Source organism: Anopheles darlingi, chromosome 2 (genome assembly GCF_943734745.1).
Source record: "Anopheles darlingi chromosome 2, idAnoDarlMG_H_01, whole genome shotgun sequence".
Classification (NCBI taxonomy): Eukaryota; Metazoa; Arthropoda; class Insecta; order Diptera; family Culicidae; genus Anopheles; species Anopheles darlingi.
Genome location: NC_064874.1, coordinates 39,607,406 through 39,633,971, shown reverse-complemented (window position 1 = coordinate 39,633,971; position 26,566 = coordinate 39,607,406). Strand labels below are relative to the sequence as shown.

General features: G+C 44.6%; 4 protein-coding genes and 1 long non-coding RNA gene across 6 annotated transcripts; 3 read left to right on the top strand and 2 right to left on the bottom strand.

Moving 5' to 3' along the window:
• Positions 1–67: 67 nt before the first annotated feature.
• Positions 68–15,551, bottom strand: LOC125951395 (Y+L amino acid transporter 2). The gene is made up of 5 exons (XM_049680215.1): positions 14,602–15,551; positions 13,793–13,988; positions 1,420–1,790; positions 898–1,347; positions 68–821 (listed from the first exon to the last, which is right to left on the bottom strand). Exons 1-5 carry the CDS (start codon positions 14,790–14,792, stop codon positions 491–493), a joined length of 1,539 nt encoding a protein of 512 aa, XP_049536172.1. The 5' UTR covers positions 14,793–15,551; the 3' UTR covers positions 68–490.
• Positions 3,721–9,067, bottom strand: LOC125951396 (uncharacterized). The gene is made up of 3 exons (XR_007468782.1): positions 8,661–9,067; positions 8,136–8,601; positions 3,721–8,074 (listed from the first exon to the last, which is right to left on the bottom strand). It is a non-coding gene; the product is annotated as an uncharacterized LOC125951396 (long non-coding RNA).
• Positions 9,515–12,108, top strand: LOC125951394 (prolyl 4-hydroxylase subunit alpha-1-like). The gene is made up of 3 exons (XM_049680214.1): positions 9,515–10,950; positions 11,021–11,186; positions 11,256–12,108. The coding sequence occupies exons 1-3, from the start codon at positions 9,643–9,645 to the stop codon at positions 11,324–11,326; spliced, it is 1,545 nt and encodes a 514-aa protein (XP_049536171.1). The 5' UTR covers positions 9,515–9,642; the 3' UTR covers positions 11,327–12,108.
• Positions 15,552–15,761: 210 nt separating the features above from the next.
• LOC125959352 (uncharacterized) lies at positions 15,762–16,309 on the top strand. The gene has a single exon (XM_049692173.1). The coding sequence runs from the start codon at positions 15,856–15,858 to the stop codon at positions 16,183–16,185; it is 330 nt and encodes a 109-aa protein (XP_049548130.1). The 5' UTR covers positions 15,762–15,855; the 3' UTR covers positions 16,186–16,309.
• LOC125959350 (hydroxylysine kinase) lies at positions 16,221–19,405 on the top strand. 2 transcript variants are annotated; one of them, XM_049692171.1, is made up of 5 exons: positions 16,221–16,355; positions 16,428–17,096; positions 17,476–17,800; positions 18,463–18,885; positions 18,954–19,405. In XM_049692171.1, the coding sequence occupies exons 2-5, from the start codon at positions 16,804–16,806 to the stop codon at positions 19,152–19,154; spliced, it is 1,242 nt and encodes a 413-aa protein (XP_049548128.1). In that variant the 5' UTR covers positions 16,221–16,355; positions 16,428–16,803; the 3' UTR covers positions 19,155–19,405. The 2 variants fall into 2 exon arrangements, with proteins under 2 accessions (XP_049548128.1, XP_049548129.1); XM_049692172.1 differs by having other exon boundaries at positions 16,241–16,368.
• Positions 19,406–26,566: the final 7,161 nt, after the last annotated feature.

The following is a 26,566-nucleotide window of genomic DNA, read 5'->3' as shown; positions in this document are numbered from 1 at the left end:
ACATGCGATCGATCCTCAAGTGCGATCTCGTGAAACTATAAATAAGTAAATAAAGTAAATAGCAGTATTTATGGCCTTTGTAGAGAGCACATCAGATATTCTTTTTATTTGTGGTAAGTCTTACATGCACATCGAGCGGTAAGTACTACAGTATAAGCTTAGGAAACGCCTGTCTTTGACGGATGCTGCCGGCTATGGCTAGGTATAATATTCAGTATAACGTTCAGTAGTTTGTTCACGTTCGCTTTATATAAGATTAACAACTCCGCGTGTACATTCCTCGTTGTTGTTTTCAATAAATATACTTCGAACAGCTTGTACTAAACATTATGGTTACCACGCTGGTTGTTCGAATTTCATTTTGGCCACAAGTGTCCTCCGTCGTCGTGGTCGTTTGAAGACAATCCATTCAGCAGTATGAACAGCCGCAACAAATAAAGCACTGAAATCTATCTAAAACATTCACTGTAAAATGCTCGACCGTTACTACTCAGTGGCTAACGCTTTTGTCCTCGATGCTCGTCTGCATTTCAGAAAATTCTCGTTCCCGTTTTCGGTCGTGGTGGCAATCGACGAAAGCGGCATTGAACAGAATCTGGCAACCGCGTTCAATCCAGTGCATGAGTCCGTTTTTCGAAGGTTTGTTCCGTCGCCATACAATACACACGTAATAGACTGGTACTCCGGAGAGCGTGATGGCCAGCCCGACGATCAAATTAAAGGGTTCCGAAAATGAAGGCAACAGCACTAGCCCCAAGCAGCACACCAGAAACGTTATGGGAAGAATTAGATTGACACGGATCGGCCGTGGCATGTTAGGTCTGAAACATAGTAAGAACATCGATTAGTTGAACGGAAGTGCCAAAGGGGCGGTTGTATTCGCGATCTTATACTTACTTTGAGATTCGTAACCAGAGCAGACCGGCAATGCTGGCAGCAACGGAGAGCCACAGGATTTGGCTGAAATAGTTAATCAGCACAAACACGTTCGCCGATAGCAGCATAATGATGGAGGTAATGCAGGTGAAAATCAGGGCCGGTATCGGTGTTTGACGGTCAACATGAACCAGCGAAAACCAGGCCGGGAGATGACCTTCCTGAGCACCGGTCGAGAAGAGACGAGCCGATGTGAACAGGATTCCGTTCACACCTCCGAACGTACTCAGTGCGACGAAGATCGGAATTAACCAGGCTACCGAACCAAACATACGGTTACCAAACGAAACGGCCACCGCGATCGAAGCCAACATTTCGTGCCGCGAAACGACAGCAAAATAGGCCATATTGACGAACACATAGATTCCGGTCACCATGGGCATTGCGATCCAGATGGCACGCGGAAGATTTCTGTAAAACAACAACACGTTAAATGAGAATGTAGGAAGCTCGTTTCCGTCATCATTGCTCCCGCAAACTTACTTGTACGGATTTTCCAATTCTTCCGTTACGAAGTTCAAATAGTTCCAGCCACCGAATGCAAACAAACCCGAATAGAACGCGTAAGCCAGGCTGGTAAGCGAGTAGTCACCCTCCCAGGGATTGTGGAAGTTGTCCAGGGATTCCGTTGCCATGAAGTACATCCCAGCAAGAATGATCGATACGAGCGCCGTTAGCTTAGCAATAGTGAATACATCCTGGATTTTCATTGCCCATTTCGTGGAAATGCAGTTGATGGCGGTCAGGAAGCACAGACATACTGCGGCCAATAAACGGACAGCACTTTCCGGAGCAGCACAATCCTCGAAAAACGGTCGTACGGCATACTGGGCAAAGGTGAGTGCCACGATAGCCTGCAACGATGAAATGGGAAGAGAAGATATAAATTACGATTAGGAGATAGAATGCATTTGTCATTAAAATATTTTGAGTAAAAACTACACATAATTAAGAGAATTGTAAAATACAATTCTCACAATTAAACAAAAACAATAAATAATCGTTCCAATGACGGAGCGACCTGGAATCCGTAAACATGGAGGTTGCATGTAGAGAGTGAGGTGTCTAAACCTTGTGGCTGGTAAACTAATCGCCATTCATTTAAGCTTCATTCCAAACGAGTTAGTAAACGCCACGAACTCGGCATCAAGTTTAGTTTCTCATGGTCACCACGTGCTGGGTGCACGATTCATTGACGAATCATTTCATCATTTCACTACGCTACACTACGGGAACTCGATACGACCGCGAACCGATTGGCGGAAAGCAAACGAAATGCAATCGACTACGACAGAATGCGCACCAGTAGGCGCCATTTTCAAGCTCAAGGGTTTGAAGAGTCGTTGTTGATTACTCCTTGATTGAGGTTTGTGTTTGTGCGGCTGCGGTCGCACCATAGCAGTCACAACAACGATCGAGCCACTCCTCCATCTCTCTCTACACACCATGCCATCAGTAGGGCACAAAGTGGGTTTTATTTTAAAATTCATTTATTCCTATCAGCGCGACACTGAGGTTCTACTCCGTTATGTTAGAACCGGAATTGCTATCGACTTGGTCGAGATACCTTAGCGCAACGAAACCAAACACAATATCCGACGACATCAGAAGGGTGAAAACAAATTAACAGTAAGTGCATTAATGCACGCACTCTAGGCTCATCAGCTTTACGCTTTAGCTGTTATATGCTTCCTGGTGATGTGTGCACCTTCCCGTAAGCTCGTATCTACTATTGATCGATTTTTAAGTGCAGCCACTAGAAGTGCGTATTCAGCAGAGCAAAAACAGGAAGGTAAAACACGAAAAACAAGGATTGACGTAGCCATTTATGAGACGACCTGACCGACCTCTACGACTGACCTAACTGTTCTTTTGGGCGCTTCGGTGATACCTCTCGCTAGAATATATGATAACAGAATTAAAAAACTTAGGAGTGTGTAATGTGCGAGCGACGTGGGCCGATTGGGCTAGAACGATTAATGGCGTTTCTGGAGTCATGTTCAAGAAGGGAAAAGGCAGTTTAAAGATAGAGCACGTTGTTGCACCCAAAACATGATGATGTTTTGTAGTAAATGGCTAAGCGACGTTACGAAACCGGCCGGACGCTCGCCAGCGGAGCGATGGGGAAGCATCCGGCAGACAGGGAGGCTCCAAACACGTGGGCCGCCAAAATAATAAACAGTCTCATAACAATTCTAACCCTTCTCCCCCTTCGACTCCAGAACCAGAAAGCGAGCGCAACTATTGCATTGCAATACAATCTAAAGTCTTAAGGAGTCTTAAGTTGAAAGTGTAAGAGTAAAGTCGTCGTTGTAATTATTTTCCAAGCCCGAGAGTTGCGAACCACGGGAAAGTGTTCTGCTCACTTTCTGCGAGTCGTAGGTGAGTATCAAGGACCCAAGCTGGCAAGCTGGGTCAACCGTCAGCATGTTGTGAATATGCAACGGTGGTTAGTTGCACTTTGCGAAAAAGAACACCACGCCAAAAGTTGGTCAAATGGTTTTCACCGTAATTTTTAACCTGAGATCGTGTTCTGGCGTGTATCGCGCATTGATAAGATTTGGAACCCCACTCACAAGACAAGCGCGAATGTACATCGATTTCCGATCAATATTCTTTTGCCGAAACGCATTCTTATCGATGACATGTGTCTGTGCTCTGGTGGTGGTAGTGAAAGGTTTTCCATTACCACACGTTGATTGAAAATTTTGAAGCTAACAGGAACACACCGATTGGTGATCGACTTTGTCACTTCGTTTCGGACCGGCAACCACGACACCATGATGTCTCAGGTGTTAGCAGCAACCCTATCCAACGTCGTCGTGCTGATCATACTTTGGCTGTGCTGCTCTCATCCCTCGCACACCGTCAATGGCGAGTATTATTCATCGGTGGAGCAGATGAAGCAGCTGCTGAAGCTAGAGGAGTCCCTGATAGGCAGTCTGGACCAGTACATTAAGCTGCACGAGCAAAAGATTGAGTTCCTGCACCGGCAGCGCAAGATCCTGACGAACGAGCTGGAACTCGGTCAAAAGGACGAGCTCGGGTACGTATCAAATCCGATCACTGCATTCCTGCTGACGAACCGGCTAGTCTCGGATTGGGAGCGAATCCGTAACTTCCTCGATATGGACGTGGGAGCTAAGTTGACCAATTCCAGCGCCATGCCGACGTCCGAAGATTTGACAGGAGTGGCCGAAGGAATCGCTCGGTTGCAAGAGCTTTACCAACTGTCGGCCAAGGAAATGGCCGATGGCAAGATTCTCGATCGTGAGTTACACCGTTCCCTAACACCGGGAGAGTGCTATCTGATAGGCACGCGACTGTCGGCTGCCAATGAGTACATGTTTGCGACGAGCTGGTTGCGCGAAGCATTGCGCCGCTGGACGACGGAAAATCCTGGGGTCAGCAAGGTGGAGATACTGAATGCCCTGTCGTATTCACTCTCGCAGCAGTTTAAGTACGCCGAGGCGCTGGAATTCAATAGGCAAGCGTTGAAACTACAACCGGACAATACACTGGCGCTGAAAAGCAAAGAACCACTAGAGCAGTGGATCGAGTATGAGCGCCAACACGGGTTACCTCCCGTGCCAAATACTCCCGCAGATTGGAGCAAATTCTATAGCCTCTGTCGGGGTGAATCGCCGCGAACTGCAAGCGAAATGGCTAAGCTCCGTTGCCGATACGTGAGCAATCGTGTACCGTTTCTTAAGATCGCGCCGCTTAAGCTGGAAGAAGTCAGTCTCGATCCTTTCATCGTCGTATATCACCAAGTGATTTCGGACAACGAGATTAAGACGATCATCGAAATTTCGAGGGATTCGCTACGGCGAGCCATGGTCGGTCATGTTGCGAAGCAGGAGGTGTCAAAAGCTCGCACTAGCAGCAACGCCTGGCTGGATGATCCGATGCATCCACACGTGAGATCGCTTTCTCGCCGAACAGAAGACATGACCGGGCTTACAATGTGGGCTTCTGAGCAGCTGCAGGTTGGAAACTATGGTATCGGTGGTCACTATCTGCCTCATTTTGATTACGGGACACCAGAGGAAGGCGTAGAACTGTATCCAAACATAGAGAAGGGTAACCGTATAGCAACCGTGATGTACTACGTAAGTAAAGCCAACACATTGCATCCTGATCTTGCGGTTTTCTTATTACGGTTCTCCTTATGTGCATTTAGTTGTCTGACGTGGAAATTGGAGGTGCTACAGCTTTCCCCGAGATCGGTGCCGCCGTGTTCCCACGGAAAGGATCAGCCGTATTTTGGTACAATTTGCACCGGAACGGAACAACTGATCCACGAACTTTACATGGCGCGTGTCCGGTTATGCTCGGCTCTAAATGGGGTATGAGTCTCTAATCCTCGATCTGCATGGACCGGTTGTCTCAAACTTTCTTATCTTCCTTTCATTTCAGTTGCCAACAAGTGGATCCACGAGCATGGCCAAGAATTCAGACGCCCTTGTGCACTGGATTCTAAGCTGTAAAGTTCACCAAGTTCAATATATTATCATACTCTTTTTTGCTGGATTTTAGTATATTTACAGCATCTAGTTAATCTAAGCAATATATTCTTGTCAAATTGTAGTGTTTATTTAGTATATTGAGGGTTGGATTGGTCTATTTTCTGATGGTGGTCAGATTTTAGTAACGATGAAACCATTACGTGCCTGTGTTAAAAAAATCTATCTCGGCATGCTGGACGAGGCTATGTGTTCTAAGATGAAAAGCTATTTGGTCCAAAGTCATAATGTCCAAAACGATAGATTGTGGGTTGAAAACATTGAGGATGGAAAAGATAATCAAAGAAACATCCCCAGGTTTCAAAATACGGCTAGTGTGAAGGGTGGGGCAAGCGCGACAAGTTTTCTCAAGTTTTATGGATAAAAACTAACTCAATGTATTATAAAACATAAGTTTTAGAATGAAATATAGCTTGAAAGATTAAACGCGGGCGATAATCATGTTCAGCAAGGTGTAGCGTTCTCGCAAACAGCGAGTATGACCCAAAACTTGTGCAGGGATAATTTCAGGGACCCTATCTGGCAAGCTGGGTCAACCGTCAGTATGTTGTGAATATGCAACGGTGGTTAGTTTGCACTTTGCGAAAAAGAACACCACGCCAAAAAGGTTTGTTCACAGTTGTTCTCACTGTATTGTTTAATCAGAATATGAGATCGTGTTCCGTCTTGTATCGTGCATTGATAAGATTTGGACCCCCACTCACAAGACAAGCGCGAATGTACATCGATTTCCGATCAATATTCTTTTGCCGAAACGCATTCTTATCGATGACATGTGTCTGTGCTCTGGTGGTGGTAGTGAAAGGTTTTCCATTACCACACGTTGATTGAAAATTTTGAAGCTAACAGGAACACACCGATTGGTGACCGACTCTGTCACTTCGTTTCGGACCGGCAACCACGACACCATGATGTCTCAGGTGTCAGCAGCAACCCTATCCAACGTCGTCGTGCTGATCACACTTTGGCTGTGCTGCTCTCATCCCTCGCACACCGTCAATGGCGAGTATTATTCATCGGTGGAGCAGATGAAACAGCTGCTGAAGCTAGAAGAGTCCCTGATAGGCAGTCTGGACCTGTACATTAAGCTTCACGAGCAAAAGATTGAGTTCCTGCACCGGCAGCGCAAGCTCCTGACGAACGAGCTGAAACACGGCCAAAAGGACGAGCTCGGGTACGTATCGAATCCGATCACTGCATTCCTGCTGACGAACCGGCTTGTCTCGGATTGGGAGCGAATCCGTAACTTCCTCGATATGGACGTGGGAGCTAAGTTGACCAATTCAAGCGCCATGCCGACGTCCGAAGATTTGACAGGAGTGGCCGAAGGAATCGCTCGGTTGCAAGAGCTTTACCAACTGTCGGCCAAGGAAATGGCCGATGGCAAGATTCTCGATCGTGAGTTACACCGTTCCCTAACACCGGGAGAGTGCTATCTGATAGGCACGCGACTGTCAGCTGCCAATGAGTATAAGTTTGCGACGAGCTGGTTGCGCGAAGCATTGCGCCGCTGGACGACGGAAAATCCTGGGGTCAGCAAGGTGGAGATACTGAATGCCCTGTCGTATTCACTCTCGCAGCAGTTTAAGTACGCCGAGGCGCTGGAATTCAATAGGCAAGCGTTGAAACTACAACCGGACAATACACTGGCGCTGAAAAGCAAAGAACCACTAGAGCAGTGGATCGAGTATGAGCGCCAACACGGATTACCTCCCGTGCCTAATACTCCCGCAGATTGGAGCAAATTCTATAGCCTCTGTCGGGGTGAATCGCCGCGAACTGCAAGCGAAATGGCTAAGCTTCGTTGCCGATACGTGAGCAATCGTGTACCGTTTCTTAAGATCGCGCCGCTTAAGCTGGAAGAAGTTAGTCTCGATCCTTTCATCGTCGTGTATCACCAAGTGATTTCGGACAACGAGATTAAGACGATCATCGAAATTTCGAGGAATTCGCTAAAGCGATCCAGGGTCGGTGATTCTAAGAAGCAGGAAGTCACAAAAGCTCGCACCAGCAGCAACGCCTGGCTGGATGATCCGATGCATCCACACGTGAGATCGCTTTCCCGCCGAACAGAAGACATGACCGGGCTTACAATGTGGGCTGCTGAGGAGCTGCAAGTTGGAAACTATGGTATCGGTGGTCACTATCTGCCTCATTTTGATTACGGCACGCCAGTGGAAGGCGAGGAGGTATATGCAAACATAGGAAAGGGTAACCGTATAGCAACAGTGATGCACTACGTAAGTAAAGCCAACACATTGCATCCTGATCTTGCGGTTTTCTTATTACGGTTCTCCTTATGTGCATTTAGTTGTCTGACGTGGAAATTGGAGGTGCTACAGCCTTCCCCGAGATCGGTGCCGCCGTGTTCCCACGGAAAGGATCAGCCGTTTTTTGGTACAATTTGCACCGGAACGGAACAACTGATCCACGAACTTTACATGGCGCGTGTCCGGTTATGCTCGGCTCTAAATGGGGTATGAGTCTCTAATCCTCGATCTGCATGGACCGGTTGTCTCAAACTTTCTTATCTTCCTTTCATTTCAGTTGCCAACAAGTGGATTCACGAGCGTGGTCAAGAATTCAGACGTCCATGTGCACTAGATCCTAAGCTGTAAAGTAAATGCGATCAGTTCATCTAGATCCAGAGTTGTTCGTCTTCCTGCACTCTACCTATCCGCAATCCAATAAATGACAACATTTTCCCACTTACGCATCCGTTTTCTCCTGATTTCGCTTATCAACGATCTCTTTTGGGAAGATCGCGATTGTTCGCCAGTTTGTGTCATATTTCGGTAGATAACGTCAGCGACACGCCATTTTCAACCATGCCGCCGGTACGAACCCGTGCCCAGTGTATGTGTTGTACCGGACAAGATATGATTGACGGATGTCGTACACGAATCGTTGAAACATCGAGGAGCTCGCAGCTGAGCAACCGTGACGGAAAGCATGCGTCAATAGACCTGTCGTCCATTTGTGGCGACGTGTTTGCTTGCTGTTTCCTATACCATTCGGGGTTATATCGGAGCAGCATCGAACCGACCTTGACTGATAACTAGGAACCCGGGGAACCGGACACATTCCGGCACTTCATCAATGTGTTGTGGTTCTGGCGTAAAAATATCGGTCGGTACTTCTACAAATAAACGTAGCTGAGTGATATGCTCCTTTTCAACAGCAGCAACACTACCATACCACGACCTTACGCCATATTTCCATCTCTACGTTACGGACAAAATAGAATGTTGTATAAATAGCAACAAAGTTGGTAGCGTGGCATAACCCGAGTATTACTCTTTGATCTCCAAAAGGGGTCCATACGCAACCTTCCCTTCCATTCATGTAACGGTTACTGTTGAAATGCTCTTCTAAATAATTATCGTTCAAAAAATCGTCTAATCTCGCTTTTTAAGCGATTTGTGAAGTAGCGGATCTTGCCTGTCGATTATTATGGGTGTTCTCCTCAAGCAAAGAAGGCACATCGGAAAAAGATAGAATTTGTTATCACTGAGATTGTAATACTATAGCACAAATTTGGTTGACAATTGCAATTTGTTCACAGCCGTAACGCAGTCTGTTGGGATTAATTAGCAGGTTGGTTTCAGGAAACTTAGTATTAATTAGTGGTGTTCCTATGTACTCTCTATGTTTAACTGGCAGAATGAAACATTGTTTCATAGTCTCACAACAATAAACCATAGATATGTTGGTCGCAAGTAGAATGGTAATCCGATTGACACGGCCAGTTCCAGTGATTACACAGGTGCTTATCAGATACACTCATCACACTGCCATGGAAAAGAATAGAACTATACACAAATCGCGGCTCAAAATAAAATAAAAGAGAAGATAATATGTACCGACAGAAAAGGAGGGCTGTATCTAGCATTTTTTGCTGTAGCCAACATTCATAGACAGGGTTTCTTTTACAAAAAAAGTTCACCAATATTTTTTTTATTACAAAAAAAAATTACAAATTAAACAACCAGATATCTGATTTTACAACTCTAACTGGTACTGCACAAATGATAGTCGCTGTATAAAAAGAATAAAGGAAAGTAATGAAACAGAACTCAAATTCAGGCCAAGTTAAGCGTAGAGTGGATATAGCTCTATTCAAGCAAAGCAGTTTATTCGCCACAGTTGCAGCAACTGTATCATACGACCAGTGGTAGTAATGAGGCATTTTTATGTGATTGCCACGTTTTGGTTCTACAGCATCCTCTTGGGAACCAGCGTTACCGGTGAATATTATACTTCCACCGAGCGGATGCGGCAACTAATCAAGCTAGAGGAATCTCTGACAAACCATCTCAGCAGATACATAGAGAATTACGCGAACGATTCGCGGGCACTGCAGCGTCAACGTGATGAGCTAGGAAGGCAGCTGAAAGAAGCCTCGGCGCACGATCTATTGTACGTATCGCATCCAGTCACTGCATTTCTGCTGATAAATCGACTTCTCACAGATTGGCAGAAGATTGGGGCATACATTGGCCTGGACGTCCGGCAGTACGCGTTTGAGAACATTCAAATGCCCACGGCCGACGATGTTAGTGGTGTAATGGAAGCCCTGGTTCGACTACAGCATTTGTATCAAATCGTACCGAACAAATGTTCACGAGACATCGGCATAGATTTACCGTTCGATCAAGCGTTAGGTGCCCTTGAATGTTATCAAATTGCTGATCATTTGATGGCCGATGGATTCAATTCCCAATCAATTCGCTGGTTTCAAGAGGCATTGCATCTGTGGAGTATGGATTATGCTGGACTAACGAAAATCGATGTCATTAACGAGCTCGTCAAGGCGCTTTCCAATGAAAAGCGATATACCGAGGCATTGAAGTTGACGGATGAAGTGCTACAAGAGCAACCGGACAATCCAGTGGCACTGTCAAATAGAATATTGCTAGAAAATGCAACTGCTTCAGAGCTGTTGAGTGATAATGAGGGACGAACAACAGGAACTCCCGAGTACAGCGAATATGAAATGCTTTGCCGCGCAGACATTGAGCGACCTGCCAGTGTGCTGAAAACGTTATACTGTTTCTACGAGCACAGCCGTAATCCTTTCCTTAGGATTGCTCCACTGAAGGTAGAGCAAATAAGTCACGACCCGTTTATGATGGTCTATCATGAGATAATCTCAGATAGAGAGATCACCAATGTACTGGAAGCGGCGCGACCTCGACTGAACAGAGCATTGGTGTTTGAAGCTAACAAGTATTCCGTTACACACTATCGTACTAGCACCAACGCATGGTTAGACGTGGAAATGTTTTACACCCATTTAAAGCCGATTGTAAAGCGAATTGAAGATATGACTGGTCTGACGAAAAGGTCTTACGATCAACTACAGATTGGAAACTATGGAGTTGGTGGTCATTATTCAACGCATTACGATTACGATAGGCCTGCAGAGGGGCAGGAGGCCTTCCCGACCCTAGGAAAGGGCAATCGTATCGCTACCGTAATGTACTATGTAAGTACTCGCTTCCTAGCGTTCTTCTTCGAAGTGAATCTTCTCACACTTCCTTCTTATCTGTGTGTAGTTGAGCGATGTTGACGTTGGAGGTGCTACCGTCTTCCCTGACATCGGTGTTGGCGTGTTTCCACGAAAAGGATCAGCCATATTTTGGTACAATTTGTACCGGAACGGAACATCGGATCCACGAACTCTTCATGCCGCATGTCCAGTTATGCTCGGTTCTAAATGGGGTACAGTTATTTAATGCTCGATTTTTTAACACCTCGTGATTCGTACTTCCTTATTATATAAAATTTCAGTTGCCAACCAATGGATCCACGAACGAGGCCAGGAGTTTAAACACCCGTGTGCACTAGACCCTATGCTTTGAATACAGTGCCCAACCATGTTACGGATATCCGGTATGGTACGCCATTCTGTGCTCAGCACATTAATAAATGATAAGACAATCAACTTCGCGAAACCGCATTTACCTGAATTTTTTTACCACCACCGAGAATACCATCGATCTATTGGGACATTTTTTTAAAATTTTTATCAATTTGTGTATTTGTTGATACACGTGTATTTGAAGAAGTGACGAAAAGTATACACGACGGTTTGGCGGCTGCAGATCCTTTACAGAAGAAAGCGATGGTACTGCATGCAACCGGAAATGTAACTTCAAACCCACATCGACCTATAGCTAGCCAATGGAATCATGAATATGGAAAACAACTTTACGGTGTTGTGCGATCTTCGATTGTAATACTGTTCCATTGCTTCTTCTCTCTCAGCCCATTGCAGTATTGGCAATGTTTCCTATCAGTAAACAGTAAATTAAATGGCTTTCCAATTACGCAATCGTTTACGTCTGGCCGTTGTTATCCACCAACCGTATGGTTCGTATCTGATGAGATAACGAAGTGGAACACACTTCGCACCCAGCTGCCACACCAAGTTCCGACCTTGGGGGTCTATGATTGACGGATGTTGTACAGTGTGCGAAAGAATAAGGAGAAAGCAATAAGCAGCATGTCATCACACCAACCTCAACAGATTTGATAACGGTGCGTCATTAGAACGTGACATCGTGATTTGCGGTCAGATATTTATACCCTTCCCTTTTCTCCGGTTTCATTGGCACCATTATTGAACGACTATCAACAACCGATCTCCGGAAGCATGGGATTTGTTTCATTTCCAATGATGACAAGTTTCCGAGAAAATGAGTATAGAACTCCGGTGCTCCGTGCGAAGGGTCTAGAGTAAAGAAGCTTTAACCATTATGCTCCCATCGGTTAAGAGAAGATACGATGGTCCCATCGGTAGCTTGTCACTAACAGTTTAATTGGCCCGTTAATTATGTTATGCCTGCGTCATTGGACCCTCTTCTGTTACTAGCTTCATTGTCGAGCTTAGCAATACAAGGAATGAGTCAGTACTATAAAAAGCCACACAGACCACGTGAGTGCAATGTAGCTTATCGCTCGATAACGTAAGAAGTGTTCACCCTCTTATTTCTCTCTCGCTCTAGGCTTAACTCTAGGCTAGAAATGCCCGGTCTTCCATATCCTGTCGGCTTGGTTTGACGATAAAGGTTTTCCATGACCCTGACCAACCCATCACGCATCAATCATTCCTTTCACTCGGGATAGATGCTGCAGCAATGGATTAGTTTGAGGAGAACTTAGAAACCAGCCTCTCATCGCCTGCTGCCTTGTTGGCTGCAACAGTTGGTTGACCAAGGTTTGCTGTGTTCTGATGAACGTGAGTTAAACGAGAGCAAAAGCGAGCGAGCGAGCGAGAGAGAGAGAGAGAGAGAGAGAGAGAGAGAGAGAGAGAGAGAGAGAGAGAAAGGATGGGCTTTTTCGCAGAGGATATTCCCCCACGTCGGCCCACCCCCCTTATCGGTTCCCCGCTTACTAGGGTGAGTATATGTATGGCTGGTGTAGGAAAAGGGGCGAATACAATCAATTCAATCTGTAATTCAATTGACGGCGAGGGAGGGAATTTCCAATCATGAGGGCATCGCAGTTTGTTTACCAGAGCTCTTGGGTTACTGGCGCCCTGCGTTAGGATATCTTTCTGTGTGCTGTGCCGAGACACGAACGTAACATCTACCGAAATGGGCTTCCTTCTTCTCATCGACCGACAGTCGTCTGCCAGCATCAGGCTAACGACATTTCATGGTCAATGGCAACATTGACACAAACATGGCCTGTCTATAGGGCACACGTTCGAAGTTAGAAATACATCGTCAACCCTCCTCACGCACAACTAACTGGAGTAACCCTCGCATGTCCTCGAAGTATTTTTGTGCTGAAGCAAATTTGAGTCATTAAGCCATAGCCACCGGGACATCTGACCGGAACTTGGACCCAGTCGCAGCTTTGTAGCTCTGCTATTGTCACATCAAGAGAATGCCAAGCGCCAGCTAGAAAGTGCCGATCATTGTTAGGAGAGCCTTTTCGCAGGATCGCCAGGAGCTGTTGAATAATTAATCTTTGCATTCGCGACTAGGTTGGAAGCGAAGCTGACCGATAACAGGGATGATGGATTGGGGAACCATTATTTTGCGCAAGCATTCCAAGGAAGTGTGGCTGAGATGTGCTCAACATCCTGGGACGGATATTGTGTCTGTGTCCGACCGAGAGACAATCGCAAGCAAACACACTTTGCCTGGGTGGGGTTCTCCTGTTACAGGAGAACAAACAGAAACTCTCCTTGTGGTTGCTTTGTCCACCTTTGTGCTGGAAAGTATAGAGGAAGGAACGAAACGAACGATACCGAGCACTCATCGCTCGAGGGCCTAGAGCTGATCTGACAAAAAAAAAGGACATCAACTCGGACGTACCTGCGTAGTAGGGCGTATGATGAGCAGCGCCATCCACAGTCGCAAGAATCCAACAAGTGGTCCGAAGGCGACGAGGAGATACGCATAGTCGCCACCGGAGCGCGTGATGCAGGTGCCCAGCTCGGCATAGCAGAGGGCTCCCAGAGTCGACAGGATTCCACTCAGCATCCATATAATTAGCGAGGAACCAACGGACCTGGAAAGAGAAAGGAAGGAGCACGGGAAAATGATATACCGAGAAGTTCACGTTGCGCTGCCATGGTAACTGTGGAGAGATGGAACACCTCATCCCCTCGCCTTCCCGACACCGTTGGATGAAAAATTTGGAGAATTCTACGGGTCGGCTTTTCGTGCTGTTCGCCGTGAGCAACGAAAACCGGTTCAAGCGAAACGGAGAAGTAGAATAATCGGCAATTTTACGGCCATCGCTATAGGGTCCAAACGAGCGGAATCGTAATTCCGAACATGAATTGCTGCTACCGTGGGGGTGAGGAACGGATTCGTTTGGTTCGCGCGGAAGTTGAATTCTCTTCTTGGTTCTGGTTTGCTTACGCGTACCGAACGCACCACAAACAATCAAACAGCGAATTGTAATTTATGGACATCCATACCATGGGGGAGACCCACCCCGCATTACTTGTAGAGATTCTCTTTCTTTCTTCTTTAACTAATGGACAGCACAGCAGGTTGTCTGCAGGCTTACTAAGAGGTGAAGTTCAGCTAATGTTCAGTGAAAAGGTATTGGGGTCCATGCGAAGAAAGATAAGGGAATCATATCGTTAGGTTGAGTATGAAGTGTGGTAACTTACTTCGTGAAGACAAACACGCCGGTGGGTGAGATGAAGATGCCGGACCCGATAATCGTTCCCACGATTATGCCAACACCGTTAATTAGCGTGATTTTACGTTTAAGCACAATCTTATCGCCTGCACCGGTGGCAGCATTCTCGGAGCATTCTGCTGCCGGTGGGGCTGCATTGTTCACATCCTTCACAGTCATCTTGGCACGTTTCGTACTACTACAAACCACACGCACCTCTACTCTTCTCCTCTACGACACAGCCCGGAAGCGATCGAGTCCCCGGGGAAATTAGTTAAATTTGCACTTCCGCACGTTCTTCGCACGTTGCAATAACCACCACCACCACTTGTGGAATGTTGTCATGCGTTTCGGTGTTTTTTATCTTTCCTGTGAGCACGATTGATAAGACTGGAGAGCAATCATTCCTCGGGAGTCGCGGAAGGGCGCCTGTAGTGGGTGGACTATCACGGGCACTGCGACCAATTAACCGGTTTCGTCAACGCACCGACGACGACAACAGCAATTGTCGTGTCACCAAACGGCCACCTGATGTGGACGTGGGTTCAAACACGACCACTCGCACAGAACGACTTCCCTGAAATGCCGCCGGCCGACCATGCTGGTGGCGTCGAATGTGAAAAATCAAAGACCGCGCATTTCCGTCCGTCCGTCCGTTCCGCGGTCCATCATCTCATCATCATCAGCCTTTACTCTCGCTCTCGTGTCGCGGTGACGCAAATCTCGGAAACGATTTCACCGCTTACCGAAGAGATTGACCGCCGGAAAATCGCCAACCGGGGGTGGGTAAACACGAACACTACGGAGAACTGTTGAAAGGTGAAAACCGTGAACTAGATGCGTACGGGAAGTAAAATAGTACCGTTGTAGTGCGGTTCATATCGTATCGAGGCTTTTTTCACGCGTTCTGAGCCGGTTAATCGGTGTCAACACAAAAGAAGTGGGCAAGGGGCGCCGAGGGGATTCCTGGAATAGAGACGCGTCGTTTTTTTATGATTTTTTCAAGAGAGAGAGAGAGACCTGACCGTGAGAGAGAGCAAAAAATTGAGAGAGAAACGCCACCGAGCAGCAAACGCTACAAGACATGTACTTTACTTGGTGTTCGTCGTGGGTCGTGATGCTCCCTTATACAAACCACGTTATGCGCTATCAGTGACATTTCAGTTCAGCGGAAATCGGTGACGAATTTGTTCGGATTTTAAGTTTGTTTTGTGAATTTTGTTCATACCAGCGGATTTTCATCATGCCATCCGTGGAACCGGCGGAAGAACAGTCCAATTCCGGTGGTGCGCCGTTGGAACCGAGCGGCCGGAACGGTGATACGAACGGAAACGAGGAACAGCACCACGAAACGCCTGATCCAGATCGCCACCTTATTCCTGCGGACCGCATCGAGCATGATGATTCAGTGCAGATCGACCTGCCCACCGTTCGAGAATTCTCCCAGAACGACAAAATTAACAAGTTTCTGCTTAATTCGTTCCTGGAACGCATGAATGTCACCATCAAGGAAGATCAATTACGCGACCCAGATAATTTCGACGACGACGACGCTAACGATTTCGAACCTTGAAAGACCAGCGGTGGGAGCGGTTGTTTTGACCGAGTATTATGTTTTGTGCATACGGTATTAATGCGAACGAATGGGCTTGGGAAGTGCAGTGATGATACAATAAAGCTTATCTCTAAACATGGAACTCGTCATCTGTGTGGAGGTTTAAGAATGTTCCACAGAATGCCCCGGTAACGAACGCAGGTAACAAACCAGGAATCCTCCCGCAATCACGACAGTGCGTTTATCTTTCTCTTTATCAGTGGCACACTAACCGCATGCCGTGCCTTGGACATCCCTCGGCCCATCCCTTGATGACAAACCATACTATCCGTAGCTGGCATCCGCTCGTGATCGTTTTGTTCGCGAAGTGGTGCGCGACGACACCGCAGATTGCGCGGTGCATACTGCTTTTTAGTACGCGTAAAGGACCGGTGGTGAGTGGACGTCGTAGTGTACGCCGTGATTCTCCTCGTGCTTGCCTTTATTCCCGTGACCTTTGCCGGTTCGATCGACGGGCAGCTCCGTGGACGACGGCCGAAAGAGAAAGTTATCGCTTTGGCGCTCGGTGTTGGCGCGTGGTTTAAACTGAGGTCCCTGATAGTGCACAGCTTATCTCGTATTTAGGTGGCTAGCAGCATGGAGATGAAAACGATTGTCAAAAAGCAAAGCATTACGACCACTCATCCCGATGGCGATGCTGCTGTTGAAGGTGATGGCAGCGAATCGAAGGAGGAAGTCGGTTCCCCGATTGTAGTGCCTCAAACGGATGCTAATCCTGCGGATACGCTTAAACCTGGTTCGGCTATCCGGCCGATAGTTTCAGAGGACGAGGTGCGCAAGTTGGCCGAGCGTTTGTACGGCATAATTGTGCTGGAAATGTGCGAGCTCGTTTCGTATGATGATCGTAATTTTATGATCCAGGCCGACAGGTAAGTGTGACAAATGGACACACAATTCTAAAGAGCATTGTAAAAATTCGAATTCCACGAGGGCGACTATCGGTCGAGCCTCGAAAATGTGTCGCGCCTCAAAGACGGCCTAGAGGTGCACCATCGCAAGCGGTGAGCACGTGATTACGGTTTGTAAATTTGTCTCGACTGTCATGTCGCTGGTCTCCGCGTAGTGGAGGGGGAGGGGGTTGACACAACCGAGCGAGACTACTACTGCATTAGAATCGGTGCGGCAGGAAGATTCGATTGCCAGTTAAGAGATAATTGCCTTCGCCCTTGTGCGCAACGTTACATTGATTTTTTCTTTCAATTCACAATTATCTCTGTTCTTCCGCTTTGCATGACCTTTGATGATCAGCTATGTCAAGAACCCAATATTGAAATCAATCAACGCTGGCGGTTACGTGATGAAGATAGCGAATTCGCTCGACTCGCAGGATGAGTCGTTCTTCGATGGGCAGAACGACATCATGCTGCACCTCAGCAAGCGTGACATCAAATGTCCGGTACCGGTGCAGAACATTTACGGCAAATTTTATTCTCTAGAGAAGCTGGCTGGTTCGGAACATGTCGTACGGTTGTTGGAATACATTCCGGGCAAAGTGTTCCATGGTGTGCCGCATCCGGATCGACTGTTTTACCAAGCCGGACAATTTATAGCCAGAATCGATTCGGCACTCAAGGTAAGCTAGTACAAATCGTATGACTCGCTTAATAGTATTGTCTATTTTTAGGCTCACAAGGCAGAGGAATGGAAATACCAAAAAGGAGGAGGATTAATTGTTTATTTCGATTGGTTTTTACCATTCACTTTTTCGTTGTTTGAGAATAATTCTGTTTTTAAACCTATTGCTAGAGCTATTTTATGAAACAGATTTTGGTTTTATTTTTCGGAGCGAACCATGGTTGTTTGGAATCAAATGACCCGCTTCATAAATCGGGAAAAGTCTCATTCTGCACCATATCAATTGAACTTATGGCAAATCGTCCAATAGATAATAATGTCGATATATATTCTCAATATGCCATGAAGCTCACTAGAAAACACCAAACGGCTAGTATGCCCACTTCACCCATCCACGCAACGATCGTTGGATCGTTTTGTGTGATATTGGGTGTATCTACTTGCATCTGATACGAATAGTGATATTGTCCTTGTTGATAGTGATATCGAAATTTTCTACTCCTTTTTAGAAGTACTGCCATACATTAGTTTGCCGAATTCAGTTATTTATAAGCCATGTGACTTGATTGATTTTAGCATAGATATTTGAACGAATCTTCCTTATTACACGGCTGTTTAATTTCGCATAGTAAATTGTTCAATTTGTTCTCACATTTACAGAGCGTTGATAAAGCTAAAATCCTGAACCGACAGTCAATTTGGATGCTGGAGAACTTCCCCAAGCTGAAAGATTTCGTTTACGTAATCAAAGACGAACACCACAAAGACATCATCGAGCAGGTGTTGGATGCATTCAATCGACGAATCGTTCCCAATCTGCACGAGTTCCAGCAGGGTGTAATCTACGGAGATTTCAATGAGCACAACATCATCGTGAACAAGAAGGCAGCGGACAGCAAGGAGTATGAGATAACGGGAATAATCGACTTCGGAGATGTTTGTTACTCACGGTATGTGTTCGAGCTTGCAATCGCCATGACTTACATGATGCTGGAATCGAACGATCTCGATACCGGAGGCTTAGTAATGGCAGGCTACAGTATGATACGGATTATACCACCGCACGAGAAGGATGTGTTGAGGGTATGTGAATTGATTGTATTGGGCAGATTTAAAAGACTCTCATAAATTTATAATTATGTCCGTTTTAGGTAGCGATCGCTGCCCGATTTTGTCAAAGCCTGGTGCTGGGACTGTACACGGCAACAGTGGATTCCAGCAATCAGTACATCCTTTCGACCCAGGCACGTGGCTGGAATATGCTAGAAGCTTTGTGGAAGGAATCGGATAAAGATATTCAAGAACGTTGGGCAACGGTGGCAGAAGAATATCTTACACGAAGTACCAAGTGATTTTAATTGTCCTCCCATAGGATGTCCTATGCATCCATTTGTTTTTGTTGTGGGTGGTGTGCTGAGCATTTTAAAACTTATTATAACATCACACGTGAGCAATATATTATAAGCAATATCTACACTTATCAATTATACACGCAATGCAGCTATTAATCCACAGCAAAATTATGCCTTTAACTGTACTGTAACAGATAATAGTGTAGCCTTCTGAACAATATATCTGCTGCCTTTTTAAGCAGTAATTGTAAATGTTATCGTTGACGTTGTAAAAATACAGTAGCCATGAAAGAAATTTTATAAACCTAACGTTGGACACCTAGCTTGCGCAGTTTATAAGAATCAGTTGTTTGATTTTTTATTGAAAACCCCTAAGAATGTAATAATGAATAATGAATTCAATACAGCAAAGACGATTGGTGACTTTAGACTATTTTGATGATAGAGCTTAACGAAACCTTAGTTTAACCACCGTAGAGTTATGAAACATATTTCGGTTTCTATACGTTATTTACTATACATCAATATTATATTCACATTCAAGGGAATCTAAATTGATGTAACAATCCTCTTATAAATACGATTAGCATATTGAATGGATTCATTCTAATGAAAGCAGTATGGTCATATGGTTGTCCCACCACAATCATTACCACTATAAATGCAAATAATTTTGCATTCCTTTACGTTTGGCAAGAGATTACTGTTTGGAGGAAGGCTAATGAAATCATATCACTGGCCATAATGGTGCATAAAATTCTTCCCAGAATCACTTTCGGAAGTTTGGTGTTTGAAATGGTTTTTGCTGGTCTAGGTAATTACGAAAGTTTCTTCAGGGTTAGTTTGAACCGATGTCGGCCCCGGCCGGCTGTAAGACTGTGTTTTTTTGTACAACTAGATACCAGATACTTGCTCGATGAATGGTGTCCACCTATAAAAAATGTCGTTCACGCTAGCACCTGTCGAGTTGGTGGGAGGGCAAACTGTTGTTTTAAAAGGAGTACGGGGAAGCTTTCGTGGAAGTTTTAGTTTTTTGATCATTATAACTTCCAGTGCCCTCTCCGGCGTATTGGACACGCTTCTCGACACCCTTTGGTCGATGAGTTTACGCCAACGGTAGGTGTGAATCGATTTCGATAGATTGCAGATAGTTGAACAAAGACCAGGTGGTCCTACAATGTTCGAATATGGCACCACAAAGCGCAAACCTTCACGGATGGTTATCTAATGAAAATGTGCAGAGCGTTATTTGTACCATATGTTTAGCACATTACATTTCGTATATGCAATAGTGTACAGAATGTGGCTGAATCGTCTGTCAGTATCAACTAATTTTAAAGTTGTTTTTTGTTATTGAACATAATAAATTAAATAAAGCATGTCTTAAGTACGTTATCTCTGCTTGGGAAGGTGGCTAAAATGATTGTTTTTACAGTTTTTCTAACGCGACCTTATCAATTTTTGGAGCGCAATGCTACCGATCTCTTGTTTTGTGTAAGTTTTTTTACAGCATTAAGAATGTTAAAAAGCAAAGTAAGATCTGACATAAAAAATATTCGCAATCGTATCGCCACCCGAGCGTACTCGTAGATTATGTCAGCATGAAGTCCCGTTATCATTATGCTCGTCACAGTGCACCAGCGTTGAGCTAAACATAATCGAATTCTACCAAATGACTGACTGAATGTAACCGGAAGAATTCGCCAGATCAACGTGAGTTTTGTCCCCGTTTGTAGAACTTTTCTCCACGAGTAACATGATTCGATTGGGATGTTTTGGGGAAGAACTTGGAAGTAGATAAAATATTTATATAAAATAGGACCTTTTCTAATCTTTTCCGGAGTGCAGCCCAGTCCTGTTTTGTCCAAAGGATTCTACAATTGACTAATTTCAAGTTATAGTGCTTAATTTCTAAAAGAATAAATTATTTAATATTTCATATTCCAATTTTAACGTTTTGTTGTGACGAAAGCATAAAAGACTGAGTTTGCTATTCGCGCACCAACAGTGCAAATATTTTCTTTCTGGCATTTTTGGAGCATGGACAGCTTTAGCGCTTCCTTTGTCGTACTGTATTTGCATAAGGTAATTGATTCGTTTACAGTAAATGTACCATTGGCTTCCGGAGACTAACTCGCATAGATAACAGAACGATGACACGGTGCGACACTTCTTGGAAACATGGTTCCAACAGGTTGTTAATGATTTTGTAGGAACCTTTCAACGAATTTTCTTTGAAGTCAGTGAGAGGAAATGCTGATTCCTAATATCATGTGAAGAAGAGTACTTAAAATGTCTTTGGCTGTAGCAAATGATATCTGTGTTCGATGGCTTGCTTAGATCTGGTGACGCTCCTGGAAAGGTACTTAATATTTCTTTGGGATGTTTGGATAGAAATTCAGCTTGTTAAAGAGGAATGTTAAAGTTTAGGAAGACAGTTTTGGTTTATACAGTTGAAGAGGCTATTAAGCGTATCAAAACCACTGCGAAGCATAATGATGCACCGGTTTAACAAAAGTCAACCAACTTTAATCTGAACTGGTAAGCTGACTTCGATTTTTCGTAAAACTCGTAACGTTCTTTCCCCACTGTTTTGAACCATTTATCCACGAGCAATGCAACCGTTTCGTTTAACAGCGCAGCTCAAGTCGGACTTCCTTTACTCCTTTTTTTCTATCAGACATTCTTCCAGGCATTTTTCTATCAGACGCTTCCTTGGAACTGGCGCCGTAGAGTGTGAACCGGAAGGTGGAAAGGAAAATTTAGGCAAATGCGGCTCCATCGTTACCATGCGGACAGCAATTTGCATCGCGGAAAATCCCAAAATCTATCATTGATTTTCGTGACCAATCATAGCCAACCGGGGTCGGGGGAGCTCTTGTACCACTGGTTCCACAGCCATTGAACAACATCGAAATTGGAATGTGATGTTCGTGCCGAAAAGGGAAAAAAGTGAACCAAACTGTAGGAAATGAACCGAAAGGCGTAAGATCCTTCCTTGCGGTAGATATCTGGGGTTTTACATTCAACTAAAGGAAGGACAAAAAGCAAAAAAAAAAATGGTAAAAGGAAAAATAGGATCGAGAACGAGACCTTGCGCATGCAAAGTATGGAAATGATAGATAAATTCAATTTCTTTTCCAACATTCCCGGAAGCGGAAGGAACCTCTGTGGCCCGGCAGGTACACCTTATTCCTTCGTGCCCGCACTAGCAATGGAATTGACGGCTAGTTCTTGAACTCCCTGTTACGGGTAGTAGCAAGATTAATGGATTACCAATCGAATGCTGACGACCCCGTGCGGTCGATCGGGTGTTTCCTTGAATGCTTCTGCTGCTGGTAGCTGCATACAGTATGCCCGTCAATGCTGTAACAGGGCTTCGGTTCTGAGAATTCTAGTCTGCAAGTATGCGGGTCACGGTAGGAAAGAAAAGCTTTCCTGCTTAGAACTAAGAGAAAAAAAATTCTTCACTAATCCTTCGTTCACAATGTTTGCCAGTTTCGTGTAGGACATCTATGTATTGAGGGATGTACATATGGGAATTTACATATTTATGATGGACCAACCAAGGGTATTGCGGGAATTTGTACTGGCGAACAATCATTTTTGAGAGCTTCTTTGGATACTTGTTGGGGGATACGACGCGATTAATATTCATCAAACAACAGATGGACCTCGGTTGCTCTCGGTGTCCTTCGCTGTGCTATATTTAGAATTGATTTAATTTTCTCTCGATGCTTTCATAATGTGAACTCATCTATGATGAAACATTTTTAACAGAAATCCTCATGGATATCCAAATCATCGTTGACAATTGGGTCTAAGCTGCAGCACGTAGATGCGAATCTCATTGATCTCAACAGTACGAGGCGCTAATATGTGCCTTAACTATGTATGCAGGGGGCAAACTTGTTGCTCAGAGAACGGTTTTCTTTCTTCGGCATTAAGTTATCCAACGCTTATGGTAAATCCGAATGTAATCCATGGCTACGTTAGCCTAGATTGAACTGCATCAGATGTAGCAAAAGAGGGTAATGGTCGGGAAAACGGATTTATATCGAAGCGCAAGGCCATTTGCGAAAATCGAAATCGTCCCGGAAGCCTTCTGATTTTCTCATTCCAAACCGTATCTATTGAGCAAAGTGAACGAATACGGTGTACGTAAAGCAGAAGATAATGAAAATCAGGCAGCAACGCGTACCTGATGCGGAAGTGAATCGAGACACTGCTTTCCGCTTTCGTTGATGATGCCTCGCCGTACTGACGCTTTATCGAAATGATGCTCTACTAAATGCGATTATATCCATTCACGGAAAAGTGAAGCAGCAAACGGATATTTCGGCCCTGGGCCGGGAAAGCTACTGCTGCTGGTGATCCATCACTTTTGATTTTTCCACCTTCATCTGACGACAGGAAAACTCATCGTCGCAACGTCTACCGTTCAAAACGAGAACCGACGATGGGATGTTGCCTGGGCCATTGAGACTTGTTTGGCGCCGTTGGTACGATTTAATTCAAAATTTGATTACATCCGATTCGTTTTATTCCGATTTGGTGCACGGTGCCTTTCCACAATGCACCAACCATCCTTTCACGATCCCAAGTACCAATGCACACCATGATGCGTTCGAGGCATGGCTGAGGCGGAACTTATTCTGGCCTTTTTTTATCTCTTCCTATGCTCCGGGAAATTACTGACCGTGTAAAGCGCCGGCAGATAGCAAATAGTTAAAAGGTTCACGTCGCTCAAAACCGAAACGGCATTCGGCCACGGGCACACCATAATACACGCGAAGTTGCACGACGATTCGGCATGATTCGCGGAAGCTGGTTCCAGGAGCGCTCACTCACCAATCTCGGCTCTTCGTAGTTTAATTACATTTACCAAAGAATGAGCCACTTGGTTGGGCGACGATGGTGCAGGAGGTTTGAAATTGAATTCAAACCACCTTCCTTGAAATCGGTTCCGCAAACGGAACGTTGCCAGACCGAGCTGGTTGGAGCCGCGGGCAATGCAGGTAGTAATCAATTTAGAAAGTTTTGTGCATAATCATTTGAAGTATTGTTCCTATTTCTCGTACCGGTGTACCTGACGCTGTTTTGCAAATCGGAGTTTTCGGAACCTTTGGGGAATTGATCTCTTCTATTTAACTTGAAGAGTAAGTGATGCTTTTGCTTCAAGGATTTACATTGCCAAAAAAGAAATCCTAAATGAAATTCAAGTGAATATATCGGTAGCAAATATGTTGAAAGCGTGTTAAATGCTGGTCCTCAGTCTTTCTTGGTCTACATGATCGCGATTTTACTGGTGGAAAATCCTTACTGCTGCATGTTACTACAGGTTCTGGTTCGAGCCTTAGCTATAGAATGCTAGCAACCCTCACCTACTGGTGGTTGTTCTAGTGTTCTATGTTGCCAGATGTTAGATATAAACCCGGATAGGTATAATCATGTAGGATAATCGTTCGTGCATATTTTTTGACGAACAATATCATTATTTTCTGTTGGAAGTTTTCCTGTTGTTAAGGTTCATGCAAGCATGACAAAAAATAAGTGAGAATGAGTCTACATTTTGTTAGCTTAACAGCGTTTGGTGTGATGTTTAGTATTAACGAAGTATATATTATAGAGTAGAAATAGATCCAAAATTTCCATAACCTAATTGCGAAAAATGATTGAAACCTTCGTAGAATTTGAATTCTGTGCTGATGTTTCCTTTGTAGGTAGCACAACTCATCTGTTCATCTCAACTCATCTCATTGTTTCATGGAAGATTACGCGGTACTTCGCATCACCCAAAGCTACCTCCTTCGGAACAATCAAAAAGTTGAAATTCGCACATGCTACGCGTAAAAGACAGTTCTTTTCTCATTAGTATTGTTGCCGAATTGGTTAAGCCCGTTTTTCGGTAATCCTTGCCGCTAGGGACATTCGGCGTATCTGTTATCCTTTGCCTGTTCTTTATCTCATCCTTCCGATATAATTAAAATGTGTTCACAATGTCGCAATACACACAGAACACAGTGATAATGGAGGAAGGTGCACGACAGGAATGGTGGCAAGAATTTCACTCAATTTGTCCAAATTCTGTAGTATTATTGCTGTGGAATGGATCCCACCGAGCTTATCACAATGAAAGTAACAAACAATGCTTGCGTGTAGTCAACCAGCTTTTCAGCTTCGTACGAAGCGGCAGACAGAAGAGATAGGCTTGGATGGGATGTAACAAAATATCCAACAGATGTTATTCGACGCTGATGAGCTGTACGTACTTATGTATTCAACGTTAAATCTGAGGTGAATTGGTTGGTCGGCTGGTCGGTCGGTCGGTCGGGCTGGTATCTTGCTTCTCATTTTCACTCTCTCGGAATGGAGTGTACTTACGTTAACCTCGCCAAGAATGTGATGCCCGTTCATTCCGTACCCAGCGCCGAAGCTCTTGATGATGATGCTCCTGGCTTGGCTACAGTGTGCACGATCTCAAAGGTGAAGGAATATGAATAACTTCATCCAGTGGCGCAACAGCAGCAGTACACCAGCTGCCGGTGTACAATAAGACTCATTAAAATTTCAATTGAATGTAAAAAAGCTTTCGGTATTTTCATTTTGTTGCCAGTCGGAATCAGACGGTGTAAAAAATGTATTTCTCTCTTTATATTTAGCTACTGTCTGGGTTTTGCAAATTTTAATTAATTTTATGCCATAATACTTCTCATTACCGCTCTAGGCGTATCACTCGTCAGATATTCTCTCCCGGTGTCCGGAAGAGTGTGTGCTTCTTTTTGTACAGCTTTTCTTTCTTGCCTGTTGAATGAAACAATGTTCACGCATTCTAGAAACCTTCATTTAACCCCGAGCACATGTACATTTTTTGTGACATTTTTTTAAAAGCTTTTTTGTATGGTGAAATTTTCAAGAATTTTGTGTGATCAATCATCAATCAGAAAATTAACAAAACAGTCGGAAGCACTTTTAGAAACTAATAATGATCAAGCTCAAAGGTATAATGGATAGCGCAAAAATTGCATTTTTGAAGACATGTCACTCTGGCGATTGATGCCATAGCTATGTTTTTAAATATATATTTAAAAAAAGCTATGTTTTAATGTTCTAAAAATATTTATCTTTGATATGGCATTTATGTAATTTATATTAAAAATAATTTGGTTTAGGCTCTAATTAACGTTAGTGCCCCCTGACGGTAATGAACTCGTAAGCGCCTTAACCGGAAGCATGTAAAAAAAAAAATTGTTTTACGAAACGCAAAGAAATAGACAACAGAGAATTAGAATCTTCGCAACATAAATCCTAATCACAAGTTCTTTTTAATTCCATTTCGCTAAGAACCGCTTTCAAAGGTCCACAATGAAATGCAAAGTGCGTTTTGATTAGCATTAGATAGCTTCTACGTC

What these genes read in the sequence shown, in the direction of transcription:
- LOC125951394 (XM_049680214.1), top strand. Translation starts at nt 9,643, where the DNA reads ATGAGGCATTTTTATGTGATTGCCACGTTTTGGTTCTACAGCATCCTC. An exon ending in TCGCTACCGTAATGTACTAT is followed by an intron (nt 10,951 to 11,020) that starts GTAAGTACTCGC and finishes ATCTGTGTGTAG; the next exon opens with TTGAGCGATGTTGACGTTGG. An exon ending in TATGCTCGGTTCTAAATGGG is followed by an intron (nt 11,187 to 11,255) that starts GTACAGTTATTT and finishes ATAAAATTTCAG; the next exon opens with TTGCCAACCAATGGATCCAC.
- LOC125951395 (XM_049680215.1), bottom strand. Translation starts at nt 14,792, where the DNA reads ATGACTGTGAAGGATGTGAACAATGCAGCCCCACCGGCAGCAGAATGC. An exon ending in GGCGTGTTTGTCTTCACGAA is followed by an intron (nt 13,989 to 14,601) that starts GTAAGTTACCAC and finishes TTCTCTTTCCAG; the next exon opens with GTCCGTTGGTTCCTCGCTAA. An exon ending in TCATACGCCCTACTACGCAG is followed by an intron (nt 1,791 to 13,792) that starts GTACGTCCGAGT and finishes TCATCGTTGCAG; the next exon opens with GCTATCGTGGCACTCACCTT.
- LOC125959352 (XM_049692173.1), top strand. Translation starts at nt 15,856, where the DNA reads ATGCCATCCGTGGAACCGGCGGAAGAACAGTCCAATTCCGGTGGTGCG.
- LOC125959350 (XM_049692171.1), top strand. Translation starts at nt 16,804, where the DNA reads ATGGAGATGAAAACGATTGTCAAAAAGCAAAGCATTACGACCACTCAT. An exon ending in TTTATGATCCAGGCCGACAG is followed by an intron (nt 17,097 to 17,475) that starts GTAAGTGTGACA and finishes TTTGATGATCAG; the next exon opens with CTATGTCAAGAACCCAATAT. An exon ending in GAATCGATTCGGCACTCAAG is followed by an intron (nt 17,801 to 18,462) that starts GTAAGCTAGTAC and finishes TCACATTTACAG; the next exon opens with AGCGTTGATAAAGCTAAAAT.